Source organism: Condylura cristata, unplaced genomic scaffold, assembly GCF_000260355.1.
Source record: "Condylura cristata isolate star-nosed mole 26May11 unplaced genomic scaffold, ConCri1.0 scaffold00010, whole genome shotgun sequence".
Taxonomy (NCBI): Eukaryota; Metazoa; Chordata; class Mammalia; order Eulipotyphla; family Talpidae; genus Condylura; species Condylura cristata.
In genome coordinates this window covers 51,536,607-51,549,374 of record NW_004567111.1, presented here as the reverse complement: position 1 = coordinate 51,549,374, position 12,768 = coordinate 51,536,607, and the positions used below count along the sequence as shown (strand labels likewise).

Below are 12,768 nucleotides of genomic sequence, written 5' to 3'. Positions count from 1 at the left end.
GCAAGGGCCAAGAGTATACTACCACCAGCACAATACAATTGTGTGGTGTGTGCCCATCTACCACCCTGTAGCTGGGTCAGCAGCCCCACGTACCACCTCACACTGACACGACGGGAAGACAGGGGATGCACTAGGAGTGCCGACCTGCTCATGGTGGGGCAGTCGATAGCCTCGGTGACTGGCCTGCCTAAATGATATATTTAATATGATCTCTACCAAAATACCTGCAATATTTCCCAAAGAAACTGAACAAAAAATTTGGAAATTTATGACCTAAGAGAAATGGAGGTATCACATAACTTTACTACAAAGCAATATGGTATTGGCACAAAAACAGGTACATGTCAGTGGAACTATGATAAGCAGCTAGAACCATACCCTGGAGAAAGGACAGTCTTATCAGTAAATGGTGCTGGGAAAAGCCACACATGAAAGGATGAAGTTGGATCTCTCCCTAGTTCCAGATACCCTATCTGATGGGTGAAAATATGCACACAATATATTAGTAGCTGGTAAGGGGTTGATATTTTTTTATTGAAATGTGTGGTTTTCAAAAATATATGTTAGAGGATAGGATATCTATGAGGCCAACTGGCATATGAAAAAGTATCCTTCACTGCTTTATAATGAGAGATACAAAATAAGACTACCTCACAGCCATGAAATGGCAAATATTAAAAATACCTTGACCCAGCAATCCCACTCCTGGCATCTATCCAAAGAACATGAAACCATTAGAACAAAAATCTGTGTTCCACAGTATCATTATTTATAATAGGTAATACATGGAGACTCCCAAATGTACACCAAAAGAAGATTGGATCAACGGCACATCTATTCTATGGAATACTATGCAGCCATAAGAAGAAAAAACTAAATGCAACTCTCTTCAGCAAAATGGAGGGAGTTTGGGGGAACTGTGTGTAGTAATCCAAGTCAAAACAATGAAAACAAATACTGAACATTGGTAAACACTGAGTGCTCTGTAGTTAAGAGGAAGTGGGAAGGGAAAGGACAAGGGGATTTAAGCAATGGTGGTGGGGGTTGAGGAGAAGAAACAGTAAACACTTCTAGAGAAGTGAGTTAGAGAAGATCAAATCTTGAATATCAACAGCCCTTGAGTAGAGGAGGCTAAACATGCATACAGGTAGGGAAAGGATCAACCAGAGATGTTGCAGGCTGTCACAAAATCCAAGGGCATTTTAAGAAGAGAAAACTCAACAGGGCCAAATTAATTACTATAGTCTGATATAACAATCCCACTTCTGGGTATTTATCCAAAGCCAATGAAGCCAATGAAAACAGTAAGTCCAAAAGACTATATACAAAACCATGTTTACTGACTAAAGATTAGAAACATTTAAGTGTATCACAACTGGATAAAGAAAATGTGGTGAATATACTCAATGAAGTAGTATTCAGCCATAAAAAAGGAAATCCTGCTGGTTTTGACAACATGCATAAGTAAACTTGGGAGCATCATGCTAAATAAATCAGAGAAAGACAAACATGAATGGAAAAAAAGGTCATCTGTACAGAGAGAATAAATCAATAGTTACTAAAGGGAGAGGTGTGGAGTTGGCAAAATGGGTCAAAGATACAAGCTTGCACATATAAGTTAGGTCCTGGGGATGTGATGTATAGTATGTGTTGCATATTTGAAAGTTGCTAAGAGTAGATCTTAAAAGTTCTCATCACAAGAAAAAAATTGTAGCAAGTGTGTGACAGATGTTATAACTCCTTTAAAAAAAAAAAAAAATAGGGCCCTCCCTGGTGGCGCAGCAGGTTAAAGCACAGCACTGTGAAGCTAAAGCCACTTCTGCATGAGTTCGATTCCCGGAGGTGACCACATGGCGTGGCAGACCTCTCCTGACCCACCTGCTGCTCCCCTCAGCAGTGTACTTCGTCGATCTGCCTGCTCTGTCTCTGGTGTGTACCCCAGTTCCATATGAATAAATAAATAAATCTTTAAAAAAAAAAATATTGTCTGCTTGTTTCTAGTGGACGCATAAAAACCACCCAAAGAACAGTGAAAGAAGAAAGTATGTTTTTCTTTACAGAAAATGACTGTCATGTGAGCCACTGTCCAATTTCCTTGAGACTAATTTTCCTAAGCCCATTGCTGGCTTATTTCACAGCACACAATGCTATGGTGGTGATGTTTCTACCAAGGACAGAACAAGAAGGCACAGTCTTCCTCTGAAAGAGGTAGAACTCCCTTACCCTAAGACACTGCCTGGGACACTGAGGCAGGGCGTAATCCCCTGCACTAGGGATTCCTGTGCCAGGGAATGAGCCTTCTGACTGCCAGGACCCTGACTCAGACCACTTTACCGCACCAACTGCAAACAGCCTATACTCAAAGCTGCAGGAGAAGCAGCTCATGGGTCCACTACTGTTGTGTGGTCTCAGAGAAAACTAGATCTGCTAGCTGGTTGCCTTAAGCAAGTTCCTCTATGTGATGCCATTCCATTTCTTAGAGAAAGAGGGACATTACTGGCATCCAGAGAGTCAGCCAGCCTACAGTGCTTCCAAGAGAAGGAAGGAGGCCGACTCCATGGGGCACTCTGCTGCCAGTTCAAGAAGTTCCAGAAGGTGTTGCTGAGAGATGGAGGAGGGCACAGGAGTCGTTCACTCTAGAAAGGTCACCTCAGAAGCATGTCCTGAATACACTTACAATGATTCATTCATGCCTCTAGTGTTTCTGGTCAGGTTGGACAAACCAGCTACAGAAGCCAGACACAGTACCCCTGCCCCGGAAGAGCCAGAAACAAACTTCATCTTCGCATATGTGAGTTTCTTTAGGTCACACAGACACCATGTCAGAAGCTGACATCTCTGCCTCCAGGCAGCACTGGAGATTACCCGCAACACGCGCGTCCCCTAAGACCATCACCCTCCAGTCCCATCCCGGATCCTGCCATCATTACCACCCAGTACTGTGCCCACTGGAGTGCCCCTGCCCGCATATGGGGCACCCCTGTGGTGAAAAAGACCAGAATTTAGGATTTATCTGCACACCCGCCTGCATGATTCAGTAAAAAATAAGAAGGCGCTCACTTAAACAAGTACAGTAATGAAAATTTCTGCACAGCTACCAGTATTCATCCTCTGGCAGCTGTACCTGATTTTGAGTCAGTTTAACTCTCCTCTGGCCTGACAGTGGAAGACTCAGATATCCCCCGCAGTTCCTTGCATGGGATCCTAGCCTTGTGCTTCTCATGAAGCAGCACCACAGAGGTTTCCTCCTTCATGCTGATTTAGACCGAGCACATGCTCCCAAATAAGACTCTGAAGACGGAAATTAGAGAGTAAGAAAGTTTTGTCAGGCACCAGGGAAACTGGCCTTTGGGGAAAATAAGAGAAATTTTAACTGATAAGCATAGGCTCTGCTGGAAGCAACTTCATAATTTAGTATTTTCTTCTCTAACGAGCATCAGGATGTATTTTTTTTCTTTTATTTAGCCAAACTCAAGTGATAGAGAAGTTGCTTTGTCACAGCACCCAACCATGACACCCCTCAGGCACACCTGGCCTTCTCAGGTAGCTGTGTGGGGGAGCCAAGCCACTAAGCAGAGTCAGAGTAGTGCAGACTCTGGGGCTGCCCTGATAGACCCCTTTTGCTCCCACTTTGGTTCATGCCCTACTGCTCAGGCTGCTTCCGTGCCTTTCTGTCCTCCTCTGCGATTCCCTCCAGTTGGCAAATACCCCTTCCACTTCCAAGATTTTGTCTACGCATGACTTCCCAGGGCAAGCTTTTCTTATGCTGCCTCCTTTGTGCCCAAAAACATGCTCCATATATTGCTGTTCACATTCTCATCACGGCTCATTTTCTCACACTTGAATGTTGTATCGTTAATTATTAGGGGTTAAGACCATGTCTATTCAAAAATAACTTTAACATCCACGGACACACAGAATTTAGTAATGCAACATGTGGTGGAAAACAGCACTATGTCAGCACACCTCGAGTAGCATTCATAGCGTAAACATATCACTTAAGAGACTTCATAAAAGATCAATTAATGTTGACTCAGTCAGTCTCAGTGTCTAAAGAATTAAGAAGTGCCTGAAAATAGATGAGTAAAGATCTTTTGCTATAGAAGAAACAGTACTAAACACAGCCCCAGAAGGAGGATAAATAAAGACATCAGTTTCTCACCCCCGGGGTCAAGGTCACCTTGCTCTATAGGGCACTAAACTCCATTTGCACTGTGGGCTTCCATTGCTGAATTTCTTGTTCTTGGACTCTAACCAAACCAAGGCTTGCTGTCCCCCATGAGCCCACTCTTGACAAGTGATGGTCTCACTCCCCAACACAGGCTCTTTCCCCCAGACATCCGCTAGGAGCACCTCAAAGACCCACCCGTAGGGCCCCCTGCATGGAAGCACCTTTGCTCCTGCCGGGCAGCGTGGTCTCTCCCTCAGAGCCCTGGATTGTACCTGTCCTCGTATTCCCTTGTCTGAGTCATTCTTTTTGTCTTCCATCCTTTGGATGAACTAGAGTTCCACTGTAGCAGGTACTCAGTACTATATATGATATCAAACTAAAAATCCCTATGCAGCTGTGGTTTCGGTTTCTGTTTAACAGAGGGCCAGTGTGTGTCTCAGACTGCTAGTTTCCAGGAAATGTCGCCTTAACTTCGGCCAGAGCCCCTTCTTAGCTAGGGATGCATAGATTAGGTGATCCTTTGCTAACCAGAGCTAGACATCTGCCCTCCAAGTCCATTACTTAATTGAAAATGTGTGTGGTAAAGTAGGCTTGGGCGCTAAGCTGAACCAAAGGGAGAATCAGCAGCAGACCCAGGAGGAAATGTGAACTGGAAGACAGTCCAGTTCTTTTGGCATGTAACAGTCATCCTTATTTCCTCTGTCATGCTCAGCCTGACCCTCATTCCTGTTGCTAATCTGATGAACCCCTCTGTCCTGGAAGTATTATTCCCAGCTGTGCCAAGGGGCCATCTCTCCCTCTACACGCAGTGATGTTGTCAACTGAGAAGTTTGGGAATCTGTATTCCCTGAACTCTGTTGCCTGTGTCTTTGGTTTAGGTTTTCTGCTAACATATTGTCACAACATCGCTGGAAGTTTCCAGTTGTTGGCAAGCGAGTTTCGTGATGCATTATCAGTGAGTCCACACCTCCAGGTAGCCCCCCAAGTCCTGCACTAACACGCTGTGTGCTCTCTTCCCCTACAGGCACAAAGGGTATACCAGAAGTTTCCTAAACCCAGCAGAGGGCCCCACTCCTCAGGGAAGAAGCCTCATTCCATGCCTTCTCCAGGTGCCGTCACACTGAGCAACACTCCCAGCAGCGTCCAGACAGGCCTGCCTACTGGGCAGCAGCAGGAAGTCGCCCGACAAGCCAGCACCTCTCCCAGCCTTCCCTGGTCTTTCCAGAGAAGCAAGTCCTTGTTTTGTTTGCCTACAGGAGATCCTTCCTCCGCTGCACCACAGTGGTTTTCAAACACAGGGCACAGGGAGTCAGAGTCGGGGCACAGCCACCCCCTCTCCATCGATGATTTAGAGGGAGCCCAGGAGACGGATGTAGACACAGGCCTGCGGCTATCTGCCTCAGACCTCTCTGTGGTCTCTGCATATTCTGCCCCCAGTAGGTTCTGCAGCACCATGGAAGCACCCCTGCCCACCGAAAGATGCACCAGCCTCTCATCAAAGCACAGGGATTCTAGGGAAGGCCCTCTGCCCGCTGGGAGCAGGGTGAGCACAGAGTCCTCCTGGGCCACCCTGCCTTTCTTCACCAAAGGACCTTCCAGCTCTTTGGCAACAACTGCTGTTGATTCCAGCACCTCTTCACTGACAGAGACACCCCCAGCACTCCCTTACCATTCTCCCAAAGCTGAGCAGACTGGCAGAGACATCCTACCAGCTCTCGTGTTGTCTGGATCTGGGGACAATGACATGGAAGAATTCTACATCTGAACACTCACTGCTCTTCTCAAACTCACAGGCTCAGGGCTCATTGCCCACTGCGGCCTGATGCCACCATGTCTTCTTCCCCACTTTCCCAGGTCTTCCTGGAATCTACTGTCTGTCTCATGGCTTTTGTTAGTATATCTGCCAGTCACCCATTCTTACCTGAGAGATGGTCTATTTCTAGGGACTCTGTGGGAAAATTTGGATTTTTATGCAAACAAATTTTCAAATTTTAGGTCATAAAATATATTTTTTGAATATTCACTTCCATTTGAAATATGGTTGCGTGTACTTCACATAATTTTTTTAAATGAAAACCAGAACTGATTGGGCAATTTTTCACATGCAGAAGGAAAAACAAAGCCAAAATGTTGAACGTAGAAGAGATATTAAGCGGCGTGTGAGGTTAGTGCACAACCACAGTGTGCATCTCGCTGGGGTCCCCAGTGATACTCATACAGCCAGGGAACAGTGGCCTCAGAACTTCCAAGTACTGCCTCCAATCGGGAGCCAGCTCGATCAGACAGCTGCAGACACAGCAGGCCACCACCGTACCTCACTTTGAGAAATCTGGATTTATCCAAGTGGCAAATATGCTTCATAAGGATTTACCATGAGTAACAGACTCTTGGTCAGACTTTTGGACTTGTGTTCCCAAAACTAGATTTTTGTACACCTTTCAGCAGCACAGTTGGCTGTAACAAGTGAGGGTCTCCAAAAGGCCCGTCCCACTACCTATATTTATTTGGCTCTCCAAGGAAAAATGAATCATGGGAGTCATAGACTAACAGGTATTAGACATCCTGGGTAGGGAGACTTAATAGTCTTTGTTTTACAAATTGCAAAGTAACAGCTATTGACAGAACTATGTAAGTAGCTATACTTGAGACTTTCTCTGGTAGACCTGTATCATCACACACCCATTTTCACTTTTAAACAAGTTGTCATATTTGAGCTGGCATTTCAGTTGCACAGGTTAGTAATGCCCCTCGTCTCAAAGCTTTACTTCAGTTTCTCTTATGGACACTGGTGTATCGCCAGCTTGCATGAGGACCTAGGAGTCTTGACTTAAACTGGAGTTCTAATCCAGCCCTGACTTCTACCTGTTGTCTTTTGTCACAGCATAAATGGTATTTAAATCTCACCTCAGTCCCACTGCATTAAGGGTATGTTTACAACCCCCACCTCAGCAGTGCCCAGCTGTCCCTGGATGCCACTTCCCTTTGGAGGAGAAAACCAGGGTTTGCCTTGTTTGCCCCCCCCCCTCTGGTGCTCTTTGCCTGAATCACTCATGGCCCAGTTTTTACTGCTCAGGAAGTCCCCAGGGGCCACCTCAGAGTCCTTCCCAGCACAGTTTCCAAGTAGCCATCATCAACCAACAACGCCTCCAGTTGTTGCCAGCCCTGTCATGGCCTTAGATCCTGCCCCAGACACTCCAGATACTCCAGGGCTCTGGATTATGATAGTCTACTTCCATTTAAGTGAATAGAAAATATGGTCTCTTGTAAACCTAGACCAAATGAGCAACTTTTTCTGGAAAAGGCTAAGTAATGCATATTGTAGGCTCTGCCAGCCAACCCATCTGTGTCACAGCTACTAAGATCTAACATTTCAGACAGAAAGCAGCCATGGGAGTTATGTAAATGAATGGGAGTGGCTGAGTTCAAATAAAACTTTATTTATAAAAATAGAAAGAGGGCCAGATTTGGCCCAAGGGTAATAGTTCTCCACCCTTTGTACTAGACTGAGGTTGACTCAAGATCCCAGTGAACAACAAAGGCTCTAAGTAGCAGGCCAAGAAAATGGGCTTTGCAGTGACCACAGGACCAGGAGGCTCAGTGAGTGACTTCTTTTTGAAGAGCTGATCCTAGAAAGCCTTAAGCTTCCTACCACCTAACAGAAATGTGACTCATAGTAAATATGTAATGATAAAAAGCAACACGCCAAGAGAAACTAATACAGAGGTAATGATGCAGTGGACAGTGGCAAACTCATGAGGATCAAAAGCCAATGAGATATAAATGACGGGACCAGCTGCCAAGCTATGGCCCCTCCTGTCTTCATCCTTAATCAGTGTCCTTAGTTTAGTGCACCCACATGTACCCCTAGGTTTGCTTTAGAACCTGATTGTAATGTTCTCCAGCCACATCCTTTTCCAGATCCATCACCATCCTGACCCCTCCCCCCCAGTCTAGTGACCAAGCAGAATGTTCCCAAAGGATGTCAACAGAAAATGGAAGATGTCCCTAGTATCAGGGGAGAATGGAAAGGAAGTCCCCTACAATCACATTCCGTTGACCTCCCCCTGCCATACTTCATGCCATGTACTCTGTGAACTGGGCCACAGAGACACTACTGACAAAGCCCCGGCTTCCTAGCTTCTGTCTTTGGCTATCATATACTAGCATCTCCCTCACCCTGGGAGGGTGGGAGGTGCTCCTCACACCCACTGGTGGAGCCTGAATCTTGATTGATTATTCTTGTGAAAGATGCTGGTATACTTTAGGTGCTCAATAAATTTGTTCAATTAAAAAACATGAGGTTGTCCTATGAATTATTTCTCTCCTGCACTAGGCTGTTGTAGGGGAAATTTACTGATTTTTAGCTCTAGCTTTCTGTCATATGAAACCAAATTTTATCTCCTTGGCCATGCACTCCTTTCCACTCTTCCCATCACTGTCCAAGGGGGCATATTAGTAAGTGCCTGGACTAGTTAATATCTCACATCCCACCCCTTATTTGAATCTTTTCCAAATAAGAGTCCCCCAAATTACTGCACACAGTATCACCATGACAGTATCACCCTTGAGCACCACCTGGTATCTGCTTTAAAGATCTAATGTTTCTTAGACAGTCCCTAACTGATCTGCTAAATCCCACAGAAGTTATCATAGGTCACCTAACTGGGTCACCCATGGAAGTGAATAGGCAGTTGTTATGGTGGGAGGGCTCACAGGGCTATAGAAAATGGGTTCGAGTACTGGGTGCTCCTTGAGCCCCGGGCCCCCAGGCAAGGAAACAGTTACAAGTTTGTTGGACTACTCTTCCAGAAGAGACCAAATATTTATCAAGAAGATATTTGAGCCCATGACCAATGTCTTCAACCCCAAGTAATCCAGGAGAAATACAGGTATCTTTCTACCCTCTACTGGGCCTCTACAGATGATTGATTCTCCAATTCAACAGGTGGGAGGCACCTCAATAGACTCACCTCAATAGACTTAAGATTCCTATAAGACAATTTTAAGGTGAATAAAACTGAGGGTGCTTCTCTCCCTGTGATTCTCAGAACCATGTGGATGGTCAGTTGTGGTCAGTAGTCCCAGGTCTACTGACAGCAGAAGTGACTACAGTCACCTCCTCTGTATCCAAACCTCACTGTCCTGTGTCCCTAGTCCAGACACATATGCCTCTCTATGATTTTCAGGATTCTGCTCTCTGTAGTCTTCTGGAAATACAATTGATCAGACACTACAAAAGCTTGAGAAAATAACAGGAGAAATCAACATGAGTAAAAATAGATTCTCAAAGGAATTACCTCATCACAATTATAACAGAGTCATGAGATGATCAAAAATCTACATTTAAAGATTTTTAGATAAGTTACATCCTTCCAGCTTCTACTGAAGGCTTTTTTCTACTCTTGGGCTTAGAAATTCACATAAATAGGTCTTTTAAGTGACAGTTTCTCTGAGTGAATAAATATGACAAATAGAAATTTGGCATATTTGGTGTGTGTTTTTCTTAAAAACTTAATTTCTAAAGTAGATAGTGATAAACTATTATCCACTGATGAGCTCACTATTAGGAGAATGTAATCATTTTGGGCAGAAGTCAACAGAACATTTGGGATAGGTAAAAAGGCCCTTCCCCAGTGGCCCCGTGACATTCTCCCAAAACTTTGTGACAAGAGTTCTAGCACCAGTGGCTGGAACGGAAAAACACTGCTTCATGGTAGGCTGACACAGACAGACAGACACACACACACACACACACACACACACACACACACACACACACACGGTCTGGTCAGGAGTTATCCATTCCCATTTAAAACACTGATCTTTAAAGCTGAGCATCTGAAACAAGCCACGGAGGCTCTCTTGGGTCAGCTTTGTCGACTAGTTAAGCTCAGAGCGTTCTGGACTGAAACCAATGCGAATGTGCTTCCAACAGTCCACGAAATGGTGGCAGAGACAAATACTTCAGGCCAAACTGAATCACTAAAGGTGGCTGTGAGAACGCGTTGGTGCCACCTGGTGGTCACTGTGCCCAGCAGGTCAACAACTGCCCTTGTCATCGATGAGTCTCCCAGCATAGATAACCAACTTTTACTACTCTGCATTTCATTACTTTATTTCTACAAAATAAAAATAAAAAAATAAAAGCACTGAGCATTACAATGACAGTGGACAATGCAAGTAAAAACAGAGAATCACAACTAAGAATCTAAATATGTCAATCATAAAGAAAAGTGTTAACTGCTATGGATGAATTCCCTCGAAGCCAAAGCAAAAGGAGAAACATGGGTAGCTCTGTAGTTCTTATTCATGATTAAAGAATCTAGTGACATTGTCTTATTTCATTGTAATTTAAGGTGCCAGCCATCACAGCTCCTCAAAGGAAAAGAAATTTTTCTCAGCACTTCCTCATAAGGGGACTTTGACAAGAGATTTTCTTTTTTAGGTCACTGCTTAGCTTCAAGTTGGTCGCTTTTTTTATCATAAGGTGGAATGAATGACTCCTAGCAAAGACACAGCCATGCAATTTGGATGAGCCTCCTGAGACATCTCCAGCTGTGCTGTGGGTAAAGGGAAATCCTGACCCTGACTTAGCCTAGGGGCTGACCTCTGGTCTTGTAAGCCAAATCAAGAAGATGACAAGCAGAGGAGCAGTGGTGAGGCCGACGCCTGTGGGGAACCCGGGGATTCCGACCCACCCTTCTAGTCCAGTGTGTGAGCAGCACAGCGCTAGAATCCCTGCGCCCAAATCCATCCTCTGCAGTTTCAAAGCCAAGTTCGATTCCCTAGCATCACTCTGTCTGTCCTCCCCCACTAGGAAGCTTCAGGTCCTGTGGTAAATGGTTAATCCTCTCACCCTGCCTTCCAGTGAGATTCCTGAGCATTGACAGGAGTGCACGTATGGCTGCTTTCTTCCTTGCTCTAAGTGGATTTGCTTGTTAGGGTAAGGCAGGCATCCACCGAGTCCCAACAATGTGCAGCAGCGGCCTCAGTGCTGGTGCCTCGGCTTTAATGGGAGCGATACCATCTGTCCCTCATGAAGAACTAGCCTCTTACTACCATCACTGCTATTTACCACTTGGTGTAGCTTTTGTAATCCGACTAGTAGATCTACTAGAAGCTACCTCTGCTACAGTTACACTCAATCTCAGCTTTTGGCATCAAAGAGACCTCACTCCCACTCTGATGCTGCCATTCACTGTGTGAACAGTGGACATATTTCTGAGTCCTGTTTTAGCACTGTAAAGTACACCCTACCTTGGGCATTACAAGGACTCATATAGTTGGCGTAAAGGCCCCTGGAGAGCCTGCGGGTATTTAACATGGGCTGACGTCCTTTTTCTTCGCTTATGGAATGGCTACCTGTTCTGTCTCACAGACGCCAACCTCCTCCACAACCTCCGTAATGCAGGGGAGAGTAGAAAAGATTTAGCATCAAAATGCTCCTTACTGTCAGCTGTTGTACCACCACCCCTCAACCATTCCTCTGTGCAAAATTCTACCGACAGGAAGTCAGCTTTGCATTATCATATCCTCCACCTCCCTGACTGACCCTTTCTCCATGTCTATCCACTGCCAGCAAAGCCCGACCCAGGCATGGACGCCGGAAGTTACTTCCCCCACAAGATCTCTACCCCCAGCTTCCCTTCCCCGTCTGCCTCCCCTTTGCTCTCTCTCTCCACTTCTCCTTGTAGCCTACGAAACCTACCCTGCCTTCTCCCTGCTAGCTATTGTCTAGCCGTGTACTGCCCTCCCCCACACACTTCCTCATTGCTTGTGGCTTCCAGAACTTCCTGCTGCACCAGGAGCCAACAGCCTGCACAGCCCGCTGCGCCTGGTCCACCAGGCCTCGAGTTCCCCTGCTTGCACCCCCCAGATGCCTGACCACGCACAGAGCAGGCACCCCACTCAGACCACCCCTCTATGCCAACAGCCCAACTGTCACTCCACCCTTGCAGGCTTTAACTCTCCAAGATGGTTTAACTTACCAAGGCGCCCTCAGCCACCCTCACTCACACCACTTTCACAGACGAACCTTGGCTGGCCAAGAACAGTCTGCTCCCTCTGAGCCTCCATCACCACATAAGCGGTGTCTGGTTCTAACCAGCAAAAACAAATTGAGTAGAATGGATAGGCTGCCAAGGCTGTGCCCTGGGGGTTGGTATGAACAACTGAAAATATAATCCGGTATGTCAGGTTGTACTGATTTGTGCAGCAGAGAGACTCCCCATCCTGTATCCACTCGAAGAGCTACATATCACTTCCTGCAAGATGAGCCCCCCTGTGCCAATGCAAGTAAATCACCTCATGCCCCATGCCAGGGACTCTGGAATTCTCCCTGGCCATACAGCTTGGCAGAAGTTTGGGCTCTTGTTCACCACCTGGGCTGGCTCTGCAGGCCAGTCATGACCTCAGTGCTCAGTGGTCACTGTCAGATGTCCCAGCCCTGCCCCCACTTCCCAGGACCGTCTCCTGTGTCCAGCTCTGCCCTGGCTGGGCACAGTGAACTGGCTGCTGCTGTGGCAGTGGACACTGCTGGCTGCCTGGCTGCAAGTTCAGGACTGATACAACTATAGTGCCATCCCCAGAACTGCACT

The 12,768-nt window shown here is 46.1% G+C and overlaps 1 protein-coding gene across 1 annotated transcript in view; it reads left to right on the top strand.

Moving 5' to 3' along the window:
* Positions 1 to 8,435, top strand: part of FAM124A (family with sequence similarity 124A) — a 78,720-nt gene extending 70,285 nt beyond the window's left edge. The window contains exon 4 of the mRNA XM_004680239.2: positions 5,196 to 8,435. Within this exon, the coding sequence (XP_004680296.1) occupies positions 5,196 to 5,936 (741 nt within the window). The 3' untranslated portion in view covers positions 5,937 to 8,435. The remainder of the gene's footprint in view (positions 1 to 5,195) is intronic.
* The last annotated feature ends 4,333 nt before the right edge of the window (positions 8,436 to 12,768 follow it).